Below are 21915 nucleotides of genomic sequence, written 5' to 3' on the forward strand. Positions count from 1 at the left end.
TTGATCCAAATTGACAGGTTTCACCGTTGCAATCTTTTTCTCCAATCCTGAAGATCGTTATGGCAAAAACCATGACCTGCATTTCTGATTAATTGGTGACTCACTATTTATCTTGCCCTCTTAGTTCCACTCTAATTCCAATGACAAGGATCAATTTCCTTCCAGTTGAGTGCAGTTCAGAGCAGAAAAGAAGATAGTTTTCTCCACATAAAGTCATAGAAATTGCACAGAAAAAGGCCCTTGGCCTGTTGCATCTGCACCAGTCAATAGCAATCTCCTAACTAATCTAATCCTATTTTCCAGCACTTGGCCTCTCGCTCTGTATGCTTTGACGTCACAAGTGCATGTCTAAATACTTCTTAAATGTTATGAGGATTTCTTCTTATACCACCTTTACAGGCAGAAAGTTCCAGATTCCCAGAACCCTCTGGGGTGCAAAAGGATTTCCTCACATCTCCTGTAAACCTTCAATCTATGCCCTGTGATCATTGATCTCTTCATCGGTCGGGAAAGTTCCTTCCAAAATCCTACTTTCCTATCTACCGTATCTATGCCCATCGTTACATTTGTGTCTCCTCTCAATCTCCTTGAAGGAAAACAATTCCAGTCTGTCCAATTGATCTTCAAAACTGAAATTCTCCAGGCCAGGTAATATCCTGGTAAATCTCCTCTGACCCTCTCCAGGGTTAAAATGTGGATTCTAGCACTGCATACAACATTCTAGCTGCGGCCTAACTGATGTTTTTAAAATTTCCAGTATAACCTCCCTGCTCTTCAACTCTGTGCCTCGGCTAATAAAAGGCAAGTATACCATATGCCACCTTAACCACTTTATCCACCTGTCCTGCTAACTTAAGGAACACATTGTATGTGCATACCAAGGTCCGTCTGATCCACAGTGTTTCCCAGGGTCCTACTATTCATCATGTATCCCCTTGCCTCACATACATCAAATAACATTTAATCACTAACACAACAGATGTAGATTCTGAGGCAGCAAAAAAGGCAGATTGGTGACTAGCTAAATAGGAAAAATAGAAAAATTTACTCAATCCCAAATTGACACAGACCCAAAAGCAGAAAACCATCTGCAATTTCTGACAATCTGACTCATAGGAACCCACAAAGCATGTAAAAATGCTGAAGTATATTGTAAGTGGTGTAAATGTGGTGTTGAAAATGATCAGTAGGTTATACTAGATAGTATAAAAATTGGTGGGGGTGGTAAATAGTGAGGAGGATGACCTTAGATTACAGGAGGATATAGCCGGGCTGGTCAGATGAGTGATCAGTGGCAAATGAAAAGCGAGGTTATGCACTTTGGAAGGACTGTACAGTATTTGTACAGTAGTTCACATTGTATAATTGTGAGTTATGTTGCCTACTTGTGCTTTGCAGAGTAGCCACAATAACAAGTGTCTTTATCCCCTGACTTGAACCCCAGTTCATCCATAATGTCTCTTGAAGTCATCTACAGTTTCTTTTTGTTTAGAACCTTTTTTTTTTACAAAAGTTTATGAGGCCACTGATTGACATACAGTCATTACCTTTATGTTCAGTCATAGGGCTAGTATGTACATTAATTGTTTAATATATTTGCTGAAATTGTTATCAGTGTAGTTGTACCAATACAGAGTGGTATTTTTATACCAGCCTTGATAGTTTTGAATGATTTTAGCAAATGATGACTCTCCCACCTCTTCTTCCCTGTCCCGTAAGCATCTTGTCTTGAACCAATCCTCCCTTATTTCTTAACACATTCCAATTTAAGTCTGTATTACCATGGGAATGCCGTTATCTCTCCTTTCCATTCTTATATTTATTGTGTATAAATTTTCATCAAAAACCCATATAACCATTACCCAAGTATCTCATTGCACTTGAGTTAAAGCATTGACTATACTTCAGAAGTACATATTGAATTTAAAATATTTTACGGTGTCTGGTGATCATGAAAAATGCAGTATAGATGCAAGTTTAACTTTCTGACTGCTCCTAATGCTATCCATGTCTGTGCTGCACAGCTGTTTCTTTAGTGATGATAAAAGTAAAAATAAACATTGATATAGATATTCTTGAGATTCCAACAGAAATATTTTCTAATTAAGCAATAATCCTAATAAGAGGACCCATATACCCAACACTCAAATAATTTTGGAATTCATTGGTGTTGAACCATTTCCATATCTGCAATTCAGGTTAATTATAAGCAGCCTTATTTGTTGAAGCAAAGTATTATGATGTTGCTCAGTCTATTTGGAAAATTATGCCTTCTCTGAATTGATGTGCAGATTTAATTATGTCTTCAGTTACAGGATGAAAAGATTAAAATACTTAGGTATTGGTTTGTATTTCCTAGTTCAGTAATCTTGTGAATAATGTGTCGGAATTTTACCGTAAACTCATTATACATTTTGGTTAGATACAGCTCAATACTGTGAAAAGTATTCAAAATATAATTATTTCTGACACTAACATTATCTGACTTATGTACTTATGAGGCATGACCAGTAAAACAGTTAATTTTCCAAATTAATATTAACCAGAGTGCTAATTTTATTTAGGATATTGAAAAGATTAAAGGCAAAAGATCCTAAAAAGATACAACTAGAGCGGTTAGAGCAAGGATTTTCCATCTATGTAAATGGCGCCAACTCTGAATTAAAGAGGCAACCAAGATTTGAAGCAACTTCAAGATCAGTGCGGACAGCTGGTGCGTATTGGCCAAAAAAGAACAATAGGTTGTTGTGTTGACCAAGGGAGGAAAATAGATCCTTTCATCAACAGAAGTGATTTCATTCTGTTATCTTTGCAGAATAAAATCGAATATCATCCTTTGTCATTAAGAAAGAAGCTTCAGTCTTAAGGTATAAACATAGGTGCCTTCTTATTTATTTCATGTTCTCCCTGCTCTTTGGATTTAAAAAAAGGTTCCTCTGAATTCCCTTTGGATGCCTTGGTAACTATCTTCTATCGATAGCATCTAGTTATGCTCTTTCTCACAAAAAGAAATATTCTCTCTCTATCTATTATCAAAACCTTTCATAATTTTAAAGACCTTGATAAGTCATCTTATATTAATTTTCTTTTAAGAAAAAAGAGATCCAGTATGTTTATCCTTCCCTATCAGGTATAAACACACATTTCTGACATCCTCCTCGTAAATATTCTGATGAACCCTTTCCAGTACCTCAATATTCTGTTAATAATATAGTGAATAGTTCTGGAAGATGCAACCTGTGGCAGAAACTGAAAGGTCTATAATAACCTCCTCCTTTTCAATTATATTCTATAATTATATAAATAGATAATGGTGGAGTTTTGTTTTTAATGTGTCTTTGTTGATTTATGACACAATATTTCATGATCAATGTATTTGTACTCATAAAATCTCTTTGTCCCACTATCCTATCCAGAATCAGACCGTCTAATTAAGGAACAACATCCCTACCCTTCCTGATATTATCTACTATCTCACAAGTCAGTTGAACTTTGTTTACCGATTATTTTCCCATTCTGTAAATTCACTAATTAACTTATTTAAGTCATCCTCAATGTTGACCACAACCCTAAATTTTGTTTCACGTATAAATTTAGAAATTAATGTTAGTTGTGACCAGAAGTAGTCCCAGAACTCATCCCTATGGAATGATAGTCCCTACCCTTTACTACTGACCCATCTTTCACCACTGAAGAACCACCCTTTGCTCTCATATCTACTTTCTGCCTTAAAACAAGTCACTATCTATTCTGTCACTTGTCCTGATTTCATATTCGCTGACCGTGTTCATTAGTCTACTATTAGCTAATTACCACCCCATTAGTCTACTCTCGGTCATCAATAAAGTTATGGAAGGTGTCATCATTAGTGCTATTAAGCAGCACCTACTCAGTGATGCCCAGTTTGGGTTCCACCAGGGCCACTCAGCTTTGGACTTCATTACAGCCTTGGTTCAAACATAGACAAAAGAGCTGAATTCCAGAGGGGAAGGTGAGAGTGACAGCCCTTGACTCCAAGGCTGCATTTGACCAAGTGTGGCATCACGGAGCCCTAATAAAACTAGAATCAATGGGTATCAGGAGACAAACTCTCTGGTGGCTAGGATCATACCTGGGTCATAGAAAGATGGTCATAGTTGTTGGAGGTTCAGTCATCTCAGCTCCAGGACATTGCTGCAGGAATTCCTCAGGGTAGTGTCCTTGACCTAACCATCTTCAGCTGCTTTATCAGTGTCTTTTACTTCATTATAAGGTCAGAAGTAGGGATGTTCGCCAATGATTGCACAATGTTCAGCATGTTCTCAACTCCTCAGATACTAAAGCAGTCCATGTTCAAATGCAGCAAGATCTAGATAATACCCAGGCTTGGGCTGTCAAGTGGCAAGTAACATTCATGCCACATGAATGCCAGGCTATGACCATCACCAGTAAGAGACAATCTGATCACCGCCCCATGGCATTCAATGGTGTTTCAATCACTGAATCCCCCATTATCAACATCCTGGGAGTTATCATTGACCAAAACTCAATTAAACTCATCACATAAACACAGTGGATGTAACTCCCCAAAGCCTGTCCACCATCTACTAGGCACAAGTCAGGAGTGTGATGGCACTCTCCCCACTTGCCTGGATGAGTGCAGCTCCAACAATGCTCAAGAAGCTTGACACCATCCAGGACAAAACAGCCCGCTTGATTGACGCTACGTCCCCAAGCATCCACTTCCTTCACCAGCGATGCTCAGTCGCAGCAGTGTGTACTATCTATAAGATGCAAGGCAGAAATTCAGTAAAGATCCTCAGCCAGCACCTTTCAAACCCACGATTACTATAAGGACAAGGATGGCAGATATGTGGGAACACCACCACCTTCAAGTTCCCCTCCAAGCCACTCACCATCCTAACTTGGAAATATATCACTGTTCCTTCACTGTCACTGGGTCAAAATCCTGGAATTTTCTCCCTAAGGGCATTGTGGGTCAACCAACAGCAGGTGGACTACAGCTACTAGGGGTGGGCAATAAATACCGGCCAGCCAATGACATCCACATCCCACAAATGAGCTTCTTTTAAAAAAAATGATGGGGTACCTTGCTGAAGCACTTTTAAAAATCTCAGTAAATTATATCTATGTTACCAATGCCTCTTATCAAGGGAGTTGGTTAGCTCAGCTGGTTTGCAATGCAGAAGAATGCTAACAGTGTGGGTTCAATTCCTGCACTGGCTGAAGTTTCCATGAAGGATTCTCCTCAACCACTCCCTGAGGCCTGGTGACTAATGAGAGAGTAGCTCTATGGTCCTGTAGGTCAATGGAGACTTTACATTTCTTTCTGTCAATCTTTAAAAAAGTTCACTAAGTTCTGCTCACCATATTATCTAGGAAGGATGTGATTGCACTGGAAGGGGTACAAGAGAGATTCACTAGGATGTTACCCGGGAAGGAGCATTTCATCTATGATGAGAGGCTGAATGAGCTTGGATTGTTATCTTTGGAGCAGAGAAGACTGAGGGGGGATCTGAAAGAGGTGCATAGGTTTATGAGGAGCGTGAACAGGGTGAACAGAAAGCAGCTGTTCCCCTTAATCAAAGGGTCATTAACAAGGGTGCATAATTTTAAAGTGAGAGGCAGGAGGTTTAGAGGGTATTTGAGGAAAACCTTTCTCACCCAGAACGTGGTGAGAATCTAGAATAGGCAGCTTGGGAGGAGACAGTTGAAACAGGTAACTTCACAGTCTTTTAAAAAGTACTTGGATGAACACTTGAAGTGCATAGCATCCAAGGCTATGGACCTACTGCAGGAAAATAGGACTAATGTAGGTAGTAATACATTTTTGGTGGTACAGACTTGATGGGCTGAAGAGCCTCTTCTGTACTGTATGATTCTATTATTCTATGGACTTTGAAATCCTTCATTATTATACAATTTGATCCAAGATGCTTTTTTTTCTACTTCTTTTAGTAGAAGCTCATCAATTTTCTTGCCTCTGATATTGTTGACTAGTTTATAATTCCCTGGACATGTTGTATCTTCATGTTGTATAAAGTTTATCATTTTGTTACAAAAATACTGAAGCATTGCAGCATTCAAAAAATACTACTCATAATTTAACATCTGAATATGTCATGCAAGGAGAAAGCACTGAACACTAGCAAAACTAAAGAAGTGAGGGTCCAGAGTAAGTACATTTCCTTACGTAATACAGGTGGGGCTATCAGACCAGAGATCCCTGAATATCAAGGACTCGAGGAGACATTAAAGAAAAGAGGGAAGCTTATGAGAACTTGGAAGAGTATGTATGTATATATCTGGAGTTTAAAAGAAAGGAAAAGAAAGAGCAGGCATGAAAAATTTGTCCAGTTAAATCAAAGAATACTTGAAGTTTTTTTTATTACAACATAAAGAACAAAAGTATAACTTAAAAAGGGCTTATTAGGTACCACAAGGATAACCTATATTTCGAGGTGAGGAGCATTGGTTTGAACATAGCACCTAGTGGGCGGCACGTTGGCACAGTGGTTAGACCCGGGTTCAATTCCCGACTCAGGCGACTGACTGTGTGGAGTTTGCACGTTCTCCCCGTGTCTGCGTAGGTTTCCTCCGGGTGCTCCGGTTTCCTCCCACAGTCCAAAGATGTGCGGGTCAGGTGAATTGGCCATGCTAAATTGCCCGTAGTGTTAGGTAAGGGGTCAATGTAGGGGTATGGGTGGGTTACGCTTCGGTGGGTCGGTGTGGACTTGTTGGGCCGAAGGGCCTGTTTCCACATTGTAAGTCTAATATAAAAGTCTAATCTAATCTAAAAAGGCATAAGTTATTTGATCCTTTGATCAAATTTAATAAAATGATATCTGGTCGTGGTCCCAGCTCCTCATCGTTGTCTACTCTGCAGTGCCCTGGACACCCTTGTCTATCCAGGTGTATGGTCCTTAATGATCATTTTGCATCTGTTTTCATAAAATAGAGCCATTCAGAGAAGAAGAGTATGAAATATTTGATGCAGGTAACATATTGAAAAAACAGAAATTAAGTGGGTTTAAGATTTTTGGAAGTGGATAACTCCCTGGCCTGGATAAAATGTATCCTAAGCTGCTGAAAACTAGATAAGAAATAGTAGAGTCTCTGGTTATCATTTTCCACTCCCCTCTGGAGAACATTATCCCATTACCATTTTTTAAACAGTAGTCTAGACTGCAAAATTATAGGCTAATCGGTATAACATCCGGGGAGGAATTATTAGGAAAACCGGATTTTTGAAAAATTCACTCCTGGGACATGGGTGTGGCTGTCCCTAGTTGCTCCTGAGACGTTCGTGGTGAGCTACCTATCTGAACCACTGTAATCCATGTGCTGTAGCTAGATCCATAATGCAGTTAGGGAGGGAATGATGGGATAAATCAAAGTGAATCAACATGGACTTGTTAAGAGATTTCATGTCTGACCAACACAACTGCATTTTCTTTTGAAGAGGTAAAAAAGAGATTAAACGGCCATTTTGTATTTGTTATGGCTTAAAAAGATTTTAACAAAGCTTTTGTAGAATCCCACCTGGTAGACTGATCGCAAATTAAAAGCAATGGACCCAGTACTGATCCTTGTCACAGACCTCCAGTCCTAAAAACAACCTTCTATAATCCTCGTCTCTCTTCAATCTTCAAGCCAATTTTGTATCCCGTTGGCTATCTCCCCTTGGATTTCATGAGACTCAATCTTGCTAACCATTCCACCATACGGCACCTTGTCAAGTGCCTTGCTGAAGTTCATATAGACAACGCTGCCTTCATCTTCTTTGTCACTTCTTTAAAAAAAGTTAGTGAGACAAGATTTCCCAAGTGCAAAGCCATGTTGACTGTCCCTAATTGGGTCCTTGCCTTTCCAAATGTATGTAAATCCTGTCCCTCAGAATCCCCTCCAACAACTTAACTACCACTGATGTCAGGCTTCCCAACCTATAGTTCCCTCGCTTTTCCTTATCATCATTCTTAAATCCGAGTTTTCGAGCATAAGCTCTTCATCAGAAATGATGCTGCCTGACCAGCTGTGCTTTTCCAGTGCCACACTTTTTGACACTGATCTTCAGCATTTGCAGTCCTCACTTTCTCCTACCTTTCTTACATTGGTGAGTCTGCAGACTATGTTAGGTTGAAGTGGGTACTGCAGATGCTGGAGATTAGAGTCAAGATTAAAGTGGTGCTAGAAAAGCACAGCAGATCAGGCAGCATCCGAGGAGCAGGAAAAATTGACGTTTCGGGCAAAAGCCTTCATTAGGAAGCCCTTCTAATGAAGAGCTTTTGCCCGAAATGTCGGTTTTTCCTGCAGAATATGTTGCGGAGTACAAGGGTGTGGATTAGCTGAAATTTGGGAAGGGTGGCAACATGGTACAGAAGCCATTCCAAACCTTATTCTTACCTTTTTTTTTAATCACAAGGTGAATTCATCCGTGTTTAGATTATCTCCTCCTACCAGCATCTAAAGCATTTTTGCATAGTTTAAAAATTCCATTACATACCCAAACCTTGGCGATTTGTTGGGTAGGCAGTGGGAATGCTTTTCGATTTGCATTTTTAAAAGACCGTTACTCACAATTTTATTACTTTTATTATTCTCTTCAATTGTTTATTTCATATTTTATGAACTAAACCAAAAGCTTTGTTTATGTTAAGCCTGTATATTAAAATTAATTTCAGATTCTGCTGCAAGAACAGCATTGCACGCTGAAAAGCTACAAGAATTAGGTGAAATAAAGCGTAGAACTCAAACTGCACCGGGCAAAGTACATCGTAAAGGTTGGGTGCAGGTAAGGACAAAGTATGATTGATCCCACAATATGAGCAGTTTTAAATCTTTGTTGCTGACAGAGAATTTTAAGGGCAGAGTCTACCTGTTTATTCTGCATGGCAGAAGTTTCAGTTTATGACAACATGAACCTGACAGCATCATTGTGGAGTCAGTGCTTTTTTGAATATTAAAAGTGTTGCAACATCACCCCCTTTCTCCACTTAGAAGAAGCAGTCCCACATTGTTTTGGTTTGATAAATAATCACAGAATCCCTACAGTGTGCAAGCAGGCCATTCAGCCCATCGGGTCCACACCGATCCTCCGAAGACTATCCCACCCAGACCCATTCCCCTCTCCTATCCCTTTAATCCTGCATTTCCCATAGTCCACCTAGTCTGCACGTCTCTGGGCATAATAGGCAATTTAGCATGGCCAATCCACCTAACCTGAAAATCTTTGGACTAATACTAGTCAAGCTAAAAGTGTTTAAGTGGCTGGACTTCTTGGGTATTTCCCAAACTTTTAAGCGGGTCTTGTTGTGCTCTCAATACATTTCGAATTTATTGTGGCAGACCTCTTCCCATGTATTACTGGCGAGCAATATAACTAAGTTATTGCCATTTGTGAAGAGATTAGAGTACACAAATTATCTTCTCTTAAGCAGTCCCTTAGGATCAAGAATATTTAATTTCACTATGATTCAATGGGTTTTGAAATGGCTGATAAGTACAATGAATGAGCTGCAGACAATGTTGCATGTGGGGCAATGGTGTTGGAAATTTGTGTGCTGCCCCCGATGTCTTAATAGCCTCTGTATGCTCTTGACAAAGTCTGTCTATGTTTGTTACCTTCTCACATGAGCCCTTACCATTTTAGTTAGTCACAAGTCATGGACTCCAATAAATCAGTGGAAATGTTGATCTCTTGAGGAATGCTTTCAGGACATCCCTATAAATTATAAATTCAAGTTTTTATAAGTTATTTAAGGTCAGCTAAATAAGTCTCATTACTTTTTGGTATTGTTTCCCCTTCACGATTTACTACATGAAATTTAGGTACATTATTTTCTGAACATATTGTGTTATGTTAAACTGGAATCAGTTGTTAACTGCACTTTTGTAAAATTAATTTGTAATTAAGAGCATAATTGGATATTGTATTTAAAGAAATTTTAGTCAAGGTGTCATGAGACAGTTCAGAGTTAATTTTTGCAATGCAAAGGACTATGCACACATCCCTCCTTTTTTTTCAGTTGTCCAATTTTGAATCTGTATCAACAGTACAAGATCAGTTCATTTAAACAATTTAAATAATTAAAGAATCCATGTTCTTAGTAAACGAGGCAAATATCATCCACATGGAGTACCAGCCTACATTATTCAAAAGTTGTTGCTTATTGAGCAAATTGGACATGAATAACCTACACCTTTTGATTCATGACCACAGTATCCTAAGTACCCCAAACGTTGGCCCAAAAATGTTTGTCTTGCTCATTCTTCAAGTACAGAAAATATTGTCAGTTAATGTTTCAATGTGACCCTTTCATCTACTTGGTCTCTGTTTGAATTTTTATGCAAGATTTAGAAATATTCAGTTGAACACGGTTCCAGTTCTGATGTCCCTTGTCAGATAGATTCACTTCTATTCTTTTCCCTCTCATGCCACAGTACGTTTCTGGAGAGTTGGAGTGGCTGGCAAGGCTGGTATGTGTTGTTCATCCCTAATTGCCCTTGGACTGAGTTGCCTGCTGGGCCATTTTAAAAGTCAATCACTTTTCTGTGGATCTGGAGCCACATGTATGCCCAGCTAGGTAGATTTCCTTTCCTAAAGGTCATCGGTGAACCAGATGGTTACTCACAACAATTGTCAATGGTTATAAGGCCACAATTAGACTGGCTTCTAAAGCAGATCTTTTTAAGAAAATTGGATTTAAATTTTGCCAATCAAAGCCATGTCCACAGCACATTAATTTGGGGCTCCGAATTATTCGTCCAGTGACAATATCACTATGCCTTTATCTTCCTCTGTACACTGAAAACAGGTAAATCCTGAAAGACATAGATTGTGAGGTGGACTGTTTTGTACCACTGAGATTTGAGTACAATTTTCAGTTCAGATTTTGTGTTTGCTAAGGTATATTAATTTCTGATGCAAGTAACACTTCCATATTATTACAGAGTTCTGTCAATATTAAAACAGAAAAAGGAACACAGTTGCACCTTGGTCCACCTGTAGATTATTCCGATGATTTTGAAGCTTATGAAAGTGTTGATATGGAGACAGAGGATATACCATCTAGTTGTTCTAAGGTAATTTTAAACAGAAAACAACAATAATGAAAAGTTTTGTCTGTCATAGTATTTTAACAACTTCACTCAGTAGATAAAGTTTTAGGTTGTCTTGCAAAGTGATCACAGGCCAATAGGATCTACATTTCTTTAGATATTAACTTGTTTCTCTGCTTTCTATATATTCAAGATATTTAACCCAACTGGTGTACGTACTCTAAATGAGCTTCCTCTACTTTGATTACCTCTTTCCATGTTACCTTTTATCACTCTAATCCCTTAATCACCTGCAAGCTATCGCCATTAGACCCTAAGAATAGGAGTAAGCCATTCAGCCCTTCAAACCTTTCCCACCTTTCTAAATTATGACTGATAATCTCTTCAGTGTTATTTGCCTGCTCTGTGTCCATAGCCTTTACAGTCATTGGTTTCCATGGTTCTACCGATTTCTGACTTGAACCAACTCAATGATTGAACTCTGTGTAGAAAACTCCATAGACTCATCACACTCTGAGAGAAGGAATTCCTCCTCATTCATTAAATGCTTACCCTTCATTCTGGGAAGATTCCTTGGTTCTGCAGTTACTAGTCATTGGCAATGTCCCGTCGCTATCCACCCTGTCATGCCCTATTAGATCTTGGTCTTTCTAATTGTGGCCTTTAACATTATAGAGAGGGTTTCCAGGGTAACCATATTGATTGTATTTCCACTCGTAGAGTTGGTCCACATCTTGGGGTAAAATTCAATTAAATAAGGAATGTGGAACTTGCTGCTGCAAAGATAAGAGCATAAGAATCAAAACCCAGGAGCAGGAGTAGGCCATCTGGCCCTTCAAGCCTACCCCACCATCCAATATGATTATGGCTGACCCTCTCGTGGAATCAGATCCACTTATCTGCACTCTAACCATATCCCTTAATTCCTTTATTGTTCCAAAAAAAACCTACCCTAGCTTTAAACATATTTATTGAAGTAGTGTCAACTACTTTCCTGGGGCAAATAATTCCGTAGGTTAACAACTCTCCTCAATTCAATCGTAAATTTGCTCCCTCTAATCTTGGGGCTATGCTGTCTTGTCCTAGCTTTACCTTCCAGTGGAAGCATCCTCTCTACTTCTATGTTTTCTATTCCCTTCATAATTCTATCTCTTTCTATAAGACTCCCCCTCATTCTTTTGAATTCCAATAAATGTAATCACAGTCTACAAGGTCTCTCCTCATAAGGCAACCCCCTCAACTCCGGAACCAGCCGAGTGAACCTCCTCTGCATCCTCTCCAGTCCCAGTATGTTCTTTCTCAAATAAGAGACCAAAACCACACACAGTACTCTAGGTATGGCCTCACCAGCACCTTGTACAACTGCAACAAAACCTCTCTGCTTTTAAACTCGATTCCTTTAGCAGTGAAGGACAAATTTCTATTTGCCTTCCAAATTACTTGTACCTGCAGACCAACCCTCTGTAATTCATGCACAAGGACACCCAGGTCCCTCTGCTTAGCAGCATGCGGCAACTTTTTACCATTCAAGTAGTAATCATTTTTACTGTTACTCCTACCAAAATGGATGACTTCACATTTATTTACATTGTATTCCATCTGCCAGACCTTTGCCCACTTCACGTAATGTATCTCTGTTCCTCTGCAAAGTGTCACAGTCCTGTACCCACTTTGCTCTGCCACTCGTCTTAGTGCCGTCTGCAAACTTTGACACCCTACATGTGGTTCCCAACTCCAAATCGTCCATATAAATTGTAAATAATTACAGTCCCAGCGCCAATTCCTGAGACATACCACATGTCACTGATTGCCAGCAAGAATAGCACTATTTATCCCTACTCTTTGCTTCCTGTAAATCAATCAATCCTCTATCCATGCTCAAAATTTACCCGTCACGCCATGCCTCCTTATGCAGCTGCCTCTGGTGCAGCACTTTGCTGAATGCCTTTTGGAAATCTAGGAGCACCACAGCCACTGTGTCCCCGTTGTCCACCTTGCTCATAACATCTTCATAGAATTCCAAAAGATTGATTAAGCATGACCTGCCCTTCATGAACCCATGTAGCATCTGTCCAATGGGACAATTTCTATCGAGATGCACTGCTATTTCTTGCTTGATAATTGACTTAAGCATCATTCCCACAACAGACGTTAAACTAACCAGTCTATAATTCCCCATCTTTTGTCTACTTCCTTTTTTAAATAATGGTGTCACATTTGCTGCTTTCCAATCTGTTGGGACTGCCCTACAGTCCAGTGAATTTTGGAAAATTACCGCCAGCACACTTGCTATTTCTCCCGCCATCTCTTTTAGGACCCTGGGATACATTCCATCAGGGCCAAGAGACTTTTCTCTCCTTAGCTCCGTTAGCTTGCCCAACATTACTTCTTTCATAATAATGATTGCTTCCAGGTCCTCACCTACCTCCTTCTGTTTGCCAATTACTGGCATATTATTAATGTTCTCCACTGTGAAGACTGATACAAAATACCTATTCAATGCCTCGGCCATTTCATCATATCCCATAACTAAATGCCCCTTCTCATCCTTGAAAGGACCATATTTACTTTAGCCATTCTTTTTCATTTTATATATTTTTAGAAACTTTTGCTCTTTGTCTTTATGTTGTGTGCTAGTTTTTTCTCATTGTCTATTTTACTTTTCTTTATAAATCTTTTTGTGGCTTCCTGTTGACCTTTGAAGTTGTCACAGTCTTCTAGTTTCATGCTGTTTTGGCCACTTTGAATGCCGTCTCTCTTATTTCCTTAGTCACCCATGGCAGATTCCCCCTTTTCTTACAGTTTTTCCTTTTCACTGGGATATACTTTTGCTGAGCACTTTGAAAAATTGCCTTGAAAGTCCACCACTGTTCATCAACTGTCCCACCATAAAAACTTTGTTTCCAGTCTATTTTAGCCAAGTCCTCCCTCATTCTATTGTAGTCTCTCTTGTTTAAGCACAGGACTCTGGTATTGAATTTTACCTTCGCACTCTCCATTTGTATTCTAAATTCAACTATACTGTAGTCGCTCCTACCAAGAGGATCCCTAACTATGAGGTCATTAACTCTCATTACACAAGACCAGATCTAGGATAGCTTGCTCCTCGTCAGTTCCATTACATACTGTTCAAGAAAACTGTCATGGATACACTCAACAAACTCCTCCTCAAGGCTACCCTGACTGAGCAAATTCGACCAATCTACATGTAGATTAAAATCCCCCCTGATAATTTCCGTACCATTTTTTCAGGCATTAGTTTTGTTTATTGCCCATGCTAATGTGATATTATTTGGTAGCCTATAGACTACACCTTTCAATGACATTTTCTTCTTAGCATTTCTAATTTCCACCCAAATGGATTCAGCCTTATTCTCAATAGAACCTATATAATCCCTCATCACTGCCCTGATATCATCCTTGAATATCAGAGCTACACCACATCCCTTACTTTACTGTTTGTCCTTCCAAATAGTCTGATACCCCTGGATATTTAACTCCCAGTCATGAACATCCTGTAACCATGTCTCCACAATGGCTACTAAATCACATTCATTTGTAATGATTTGTGCTGTTAACTCATCAACCTTGTTACAAATGCTATGAACATTCAGGTAAAATGCCTTTATGTTAGCTTTCTTTCCCTCATGATTTGCAATATCTCTGATAATATCTCCTGAATTATCCTTCCTTTTTACTTCTTTCATAGTCTGCCTTGAACTTAAACCTTCCTACACACATGCTAACCTGCTGCTTACCTTTTTATGTATCATCATACTTCCTGTCGTTGTCGTTTTCCCTTTACCTTCCCCTGACTCAGTAGTTTAAAGTCCTAGTGACCACCCTATTTATCCTTTTCACTAGAACACTGGTTTTAGATCAGTTCAGATGGAGACCATCCCATTGGTATAGATATTCCTCCCCTCCCACCCAACTCCAGTTCTAAAACTGATTCTAATGCCCCATGAAATGGAACCCCTTTTTTCCACACCATTCCCTCAGCCACGTGTTCACTTCCATAATTCTCTTATTCCTAAGCAAATTCGCACATGGCTCGGGCAGTAATCCAGAGGTTATGACCCTCAAGAACCCGTTCCTTAATTTCGTTCCTAATGCTTGATAATCCCCAAACCGGTCCTCCTTCCTAGCCCTGCCAATATTGTTAGTCCCAACGTGGATCACAACATCTGGACCTCCCCCTCCCCCTCCCGCTCCAATATCCTTTCAAGCTGGTCAGAGATGTCCAGCACCCTGGCACTGGGCAGGTAACACACCATGCAGGACCCCCAATCCGGCTTGCAAAGGATACCACTTATCTTCCAAATGATAGAATCCCTTGTAAGTACCACTTGTCTTTTTGCTTACCCCTCTTGAGTGACCTTCTGCACCATGGCGCTGTGATCATCTGGCTCATCCTCCCCGCAGCCCTCTTCCTCATCCACACAGGGAGCAAGCATCTCATACCTGTTTGATAAGTCAAAAACTAATTCTCCTCCACTCCTTAACTCAGGATCCCCCTACCTACCTCACTTGTAATCACAATGTTGTCCCTGATCACTAACTGAATTTGAATTACTTAATCTACCAGGTGTGACTGCCTCCTGAAACAAAACATCCAGGTAACTCTTCCCCCTCCCAGATTTGCCACAGCATTTGAAGCTCAGATTCCAGATCATCAACTCTGAGCTGGAGTTCCTCCAGCAACCAACACTTGCTGCAGATGTGGTCACTGTCATTCACAATGGGAACAGCCAGTTCCCACATCATACAGCTACAGCACATCACCTGCTCATCCATCTCTACTTAGTTAATTACTGTATTACTTGATATAAATTTATGAGTTAAATAATTTCTAATACTTCTCTGCTATGGTCTTTTTTAAAGAACCAATTAATAGATAAATTTTAAAAAAGTAAACTTTTAATCAAACAGAATGATACAGAATACAGAAGAAATAGAAAAGCCTTATTTTATCAACACACCAGAGTCTTTTATTTTGGTTAGAGGAGGAGGGCGGGTGGGAGACACTAAGCATGTAGTGTCTCAGGATCAACTGCTGCCCAAATATATCAATTCAGTCGCCTTCCCAAACTGCAATTCGACCGCAATGAAGGCTGCTCCTCCCATGAGGTAAGTTTTTAAATGGAGAACTTACTTTCCCGACAGTCCCCTGGATTCCACTCTCGGAAGATAGTTGTAGTAAATCACATCGATGCCTTTAAAGGAGTCTAGATAAACATGAGAAAGCTCTGGAAATGTCTTTGATTGTGCTCAGTAATGATGTCCATTCATGAACTAGTTTATTTGTTGAATAAGGACTGTGATTCATGCACAAGTATTTAAGACATGGTCCTTGTAAAATTTTCTTGCATGTGTGATATACTCAGTGATACAGTCTGATGGTTTTGGAAGTTGGGAGGTGTTGCTCATGTACTTTGGTTTTCCAGTTAATCTCCTTTACTCATTTCTTTTTACTGCAGTTTTCATTTGCCTTCTATTTCTGTTTTTAATGAAGTTTTAAGTCTTCCACTTTCTTTTATATTTTGTCAATCATCTTGTTTGTTGCATGTTTAAATTTAAACAGCTCAGCCTGACCTTGTGCTAAAAGTTTGCATGTACTTCAAGATATTCATGCTTCTGACATTTTAAATAAAGAATCAGCAACTGGTTTTATTGCGCATACCTTAATTGAGAGTGCCATATTACTTACATGATCTTAATTTCTTATGCCCCTAGATTCTATGGTTCTACAATTATATTCCTATTGCAAATCCTTCAATGTTGTTTCGGACACGGTCATAGATGGGGAAACCCCATTAATAGAAGAAGAATTTTGTCTTATTTCAGAGAGAGTTTAGGAAACTAGCTGCTTAAGATTGGAGCATGTCCTACAACAACTGAAACTTGAATTTTCGTAGTGCCTTTAAAGAATTTGTGGTTTTAAAGGAGCCTGAGTGTAGAGTGGGCGAGGGCAGACTGTTGTGGGGAATGTACGGGGCAGGGATGAGGCAGTGGGTTTTTCGGCTGTGTTGAAAGTAGAGAGTTTTGGTGAAGGGATGAGGGCTTCAGGAAAGAGGCGTGGGGTTGGGTTTTGGTTAGTGAATGTGGACGGTGGGGTTTGGGGAAGGGAAAGGGCAGAGTGAAGGTAATTCTAAGGTATTAAGCCTCATTGCTGATGCTTTCAGGCAAAATACAGGGATTTGTTCCTTCATGCCATTAATTTTTTTTTGTTTTCTCAATTACTTGCAGATTCTCGCTGATGATTCGACCAGGATCAGAAACAACTCTTGTTTTCCTTCAAATTCTTCCTTCATAAAACCTGGAAGGATTGCAGATAACATCGGCTCTGATGGCAATGAAAAAATACTCCTGAACATACACGAAGTTGAGGTATGCACTAGCAGCAAATCCATAATGAATTGAAATGGAAAATTGTTAATTTCCCATTATTGGGCATAAATAATACAGGATACTTTAAATCTGATAAGTTGTTTATATATAAGATTTCTTGCCCATCCCTAGTTGTCCATGTCAGCCATGTAATGGAGTCATTTGTGGAGCATATCCTGGAGAACATCACTGTTTGATCAAAAAGGAACAGAAGGGCGACTTGTACTTAAATGCCATACCATTAATTAGATGCCTCAAAACACTTTTCAGTCATTGAAGTGCTTTTTGAAATGCAGTCACAGTGTTGTCCCTGATCACTAACTGAATTTGAATTACTTAATCTGCTAGATGTGACTGCCTCCTGAAACAAACATCCAGGTAACTCTTCCCCCTCCCAGATTTGCCTCAGCGTTTGAAGCTCAGATTCCAGATCATCAACTCTGAGCTGGAGTTCCTCCAGCAACCAACACTTGCTGCAGATGTGGTCACTGTCATTCACAATGGGATCAGCCAGCTCCCACATCATACAGCTACAGCACATCACCTGCCCAGCCATCTCTACTTAGTTAATTACTGTGTTACTTTATATAAATTTATGAGTTAAATAATTTCTAATATTTCTCTGCTATGGTCTTTTTTAAATAACTAATTAATAGATTAATTTTTAAAAAGTAAACTTTTAATCAAACAGAATGATACAGAAGAAATAGAAAAGCCTTATTTTATCAACACACCACAGAGTCTTTTATTTTGGTTAGAGGAGGAGGGCAGGTGGGAGACACTAAGCATGTAGTGTCTCAGGATCAACCACTGCCCAAATATATCAATTCAGTCACCTTCCCAAACTGCAATTCGACCGCAATGAAGGCTGCTCCTCCCATGAGGTAAGTTTTTAAATGGAGAACTTACTTTCCCGACAGTCCCCTGGATTCCACTCTCGGAAGATAGTTGTAGTAAATCACATCGATGCCTTTAAAGGAGTCTAGATAAACATGAGAAAGCTCTGGAAATGTCTTTGATTGTGCTCAGTAATGATGTCCATTCATGAACTAGTTTATTTGTTGAATAAGGACTGTGATTCATGCACAAGTATTTAAGACATGGTCCTTGTCCTCGATTATCTGAATATCAATGATTTGAATATCGGGATTATCTGAAAGAAATCTTAGGGTCCCGATAGAAACATTACGTCAAAGAGGTGTTTCCAACACTGATCGCGCCTTTTGTTTACAATGATTAAAAACGAACTCAGCTTATAGAAATGCTGCCGGGAACAGTCCGGGACATCGATGGGAGCCCAGGCACCGTCTCCAAATGACTAATCTCCCTCCCTTCCTCTCCTCACGCTTTCCCTGGAGTTCTACACAAATGTGTACCCTGAATCCCTTTTGCCCGGATCATCTCTCCAACGTTTTCCTGTTCAGGGCAAAAGTGGAACTTGACAAAAAGTTGCAGTAAAAGGGGGTGTATGGGTGGGTGTGTCACGTGCTGTATGCAGACTCACTCCCCAAAAGGCACCAGCAGTCTTACTGTTGGTGTCCAGTCTGGCTGCCCTGAGTTTGGGGGGGGGGGGAGGAGGGTAAGGCAGCAGACGGGTCAGATAGGGGGGATGGGGGCGTGGGTGTAGGACCATTCGGTGTGGCCAGTTTGGCGCAGCCCATTTTGGCGCAAACCCATTTAGGCACAGAACTGTTTCAGCGCAGCTCATGTTTATTCCTTTTCAGGCTAAAATAAAAGCATTAATGAAAGCAGTAAAAAGAAAAATAATGTTTATCCTCTTTAGTAAAAATGTTAAAAAGAAAAAAGAAAATAAAACACTTCCCTCTGCAGTTTCAACAGCTCGTACTTTTATCTTTGAAATGACGGTATCTCTTTCCACCTTAGATGCTGAAGCTGCATGCGAATGTTTATTAATTTGTTTCACTAGGTCACCATTTATAACGTGAATTTGAGCTTTGCAAATGTCCTTCCTCTCACGTCTCCAAAACTTTGTTATCTTATCAGCAGCGTATCTATCGAATATGTATATATAGCTGTCGAATGAGCACTTTTCCTTTCCATGTTTTGACGACAAAGTTGCTGATTGCATTTTAATGGGTTATGTTTTATTTTAATAATAACTACAAACTACTGAATAACTACAAAACAGTTCTGCGCCAAAATTGGTCAGCGCCAAACCGGCTGCGCCGAATCATTCACGCCAAAATGACTGCGCCGAATGGTCCCACTCCGTGGGGGCATAGAATGTGGGGTTGGGGCAGATGGGTAGTGGCGTTGGAAGGGGTTGGGTGCAGATGGTGGGTGGGGGCGGACGGGGCAGAGGCAGATGAGGTGGTGTGGTTGAACAGGGCTGGGGGCAGATCGGGGTGGGTTTGGACAGGGTTGGGGGTCAGAAAGGGGCCGGAGTTATGGGGGTTGGATAGGGGTGGGGTTGGACAGGTTTGGGGGGGGCGGTCAGATGAGGTGGCCGGTTTGAGTGGTTGGTTAGGGACGGGGTAGGGGGTTAAACAGTGGAGGTGAGTCAAACAGGGTTGGAGGTGGAGGCAGAGGCAAATGGGGCAGTGTGGTTGGAAGGGGTTGGGGGCAGGGTTGGTCAGAATTGGGAGTTGGAAAGGGGACGGGGTTGGTGAGGTTGACCGGTGGTGGGGTGGGGGGCTGCTGGCGTGTGGTGTACTGCTGCTTCATCTCCCGAACGTGCCAATCCCATTAAACTGATGGGGAGTGGCATCAGCAATGCTGCAGGTCCCTTACACTCAATTGTATATCTGCTCAGAAACAAATCCTGAGACAGAGAGTGAGAACAAGGCAGGAAACTTCTGAAAATTCCGCGCCCCAGAGGAGAGGCATTGAATCAATTAACCGAATAATCAATTAACAGAACAAAATAGTGCCTGCCCATCTCGTCCGGATCATCAAGGTTCCTCTGTATCACCCAATATAAATAAATTGCTAACAAACATATCATGTATGAAATGAAGCAGCCATTTTATACACAGCAAACTCTGACAAACGGCAAAGCATTAATCATATATTCTTTCTTGTGATGTTAGGGTGAGAGATTGGTCAAATCTCCTGGGATAACTCTTAGTCTTTTCTCAAACAGTGCCATGGGATTTTAAATGTCCCCACAGAGTGTAGCTGGGGCAAGAGGGAAGTAGGTGTGTGTGGTGTTCGGTTCTGAAAAAAAAAAGCACTTCTAATTCCAGCACACTCGAAGTGCTGCACAGCATTGTCAACTTTGATTTCTGTGCTCAAGCCCTGGACTAGCACTTGAACCTTGTGACTCAGGCGAGAGCACACCCAACTAAGCCACCATCGACACTGCAACAATCCTAAAACCAATATTGAAGTAGCGTTCTGATTGTCATATTGTTAACCCAGTACTTAATGCATTACTTCTTCTGTTAGATGTTGAGAAGAAGCTTGCAGCAGACTGCTGACCTCCAGCTTAGTGATGAAAAGAGCACTGGCAGTGAGGACTCTGATTCTCTAGAGGATGAGAAAATTGGAGAGCAGATTGAAACTCGAGAATCAACAGACAGTCTGGAGAACCTACAGCTGAATAAGCAACCTTTCCAGCGTGGCCCAGAGGCTAACCACTGTGCCTTGCATCCTGGAGATCTGATTGTACTTGAATTTGGTCCTGGAACAAAAAGTAAGTCTGGTAAGATTTGAGAAATGTAATGCATTTCATGATTCACAGAAGTTCATGTTACTATTTAAAATTTGGATTATGTGGCTTTATTGGAATGGAACTTTAAGATATCTTTATCAAATCAACCGTTTTTACTGCTTTTGCTTTAGAAACAATGTGGCATGATAATACCAAAACACACACGATTTCATGCATTGCTTTATTTTACAAATGCGAGGATTTATCTTCATCTATATGATTTCTTTAAGTCCAACTGCTTGTGATACTTCCCATGAGCAGGGTAATGGGATTAGCTTGGATATCTCCAGCATAAAACTGGAAGGAGTTTGGAACAGATGCTGATACAATGAGCTAACTAGCCATCGTCTATGCCATTCAACTTCTATGATATTAGTCGCTGCTTACAATTTCATTCTTTTCCAATAGTATCCAGGCATTAAATTATACTTCTGCACTGTATTCTGTGTGCACAAATAATGAGCGTTAGAGCACATTCACTTGGTGAAAATAGAGTAAAGGTCAGAATATTTAGCATGATATGAGGAGTTCATTAGAAATTGATAACCTTCTCTTCCTCGAGACATTGACTCTTCTGAATCGAAGAAAGGAAGGAAAAATCCAATGTAGGCACACAGGAAAAGCGATCAAATGGTTCATTGTCTACATTGGAATCCAGTCCCTGTAAAGTCTCCAATGTACAGATATCCCAACAGTATTTATCCTGGAGGTTTATGTAAAAGGCCAGAAAATGGAGGAAGTGGTGAGAAAAATGGCAAGGTTATACCCCAATCAATGAGTACAATCGGAGGAAC

The 21915-nt window shown here is 40.2% G+C and overlaps 1 protein-coding gene across 4 annotated transcripts in view; it reads left to right on the forward strand.

Annotated features, from left to right (window-relative positions):
- LOC132825525 (katanin-interacting protein) overlaps positions 1–21915 on the forward strand; it is a 132900-nt gene that overhangs the window by 26508 nt on the left and 84477 nt on the right. For 3 of the 4 annotated variants that reach the window (XM_060840881.1, XM_060840879.1, XM_060840882.1), the window contains 5 exons: positions 2565–2713; positions 8682–8791; positions 10951–11082; positions 17308–17448; positions 20857–21112. In XM_060840881.1, coding sequence (XP_060696864.1) covers positions 2565–2713; positions 8682–8791; positions 10951–11082; positions 17308–17448; positions 20857–21112 — 788 coding nt within the window. The remainder of the gene's footprint in view (positions 1–2564; positions 2714–8681; positions 8792–10950; positions 11083–17307; positions 17449–20856; positions 21113–21915) is intronic. The other variant, XM_060840880.1, reaches the window with a different exon arrangement.

The sequence above is a fragment of the Hemiscyllium ocellatum genome, chromosome 20, assembly GCF_020745735.1.
Source record: "Hemiscyllium ocellatum isolate sHemOce1 chromosome 20, sHemOce1.pat.X.cur, whole genome shotgun sequence".
Classification (NCBI taxonomy): Eukaryota; Metazoa; Chordata; class Chondrichthyes; order Orectolobiformes; family Hemiscylliidae; genus Hemiscyllium; species Hemiscyllium ocellatum.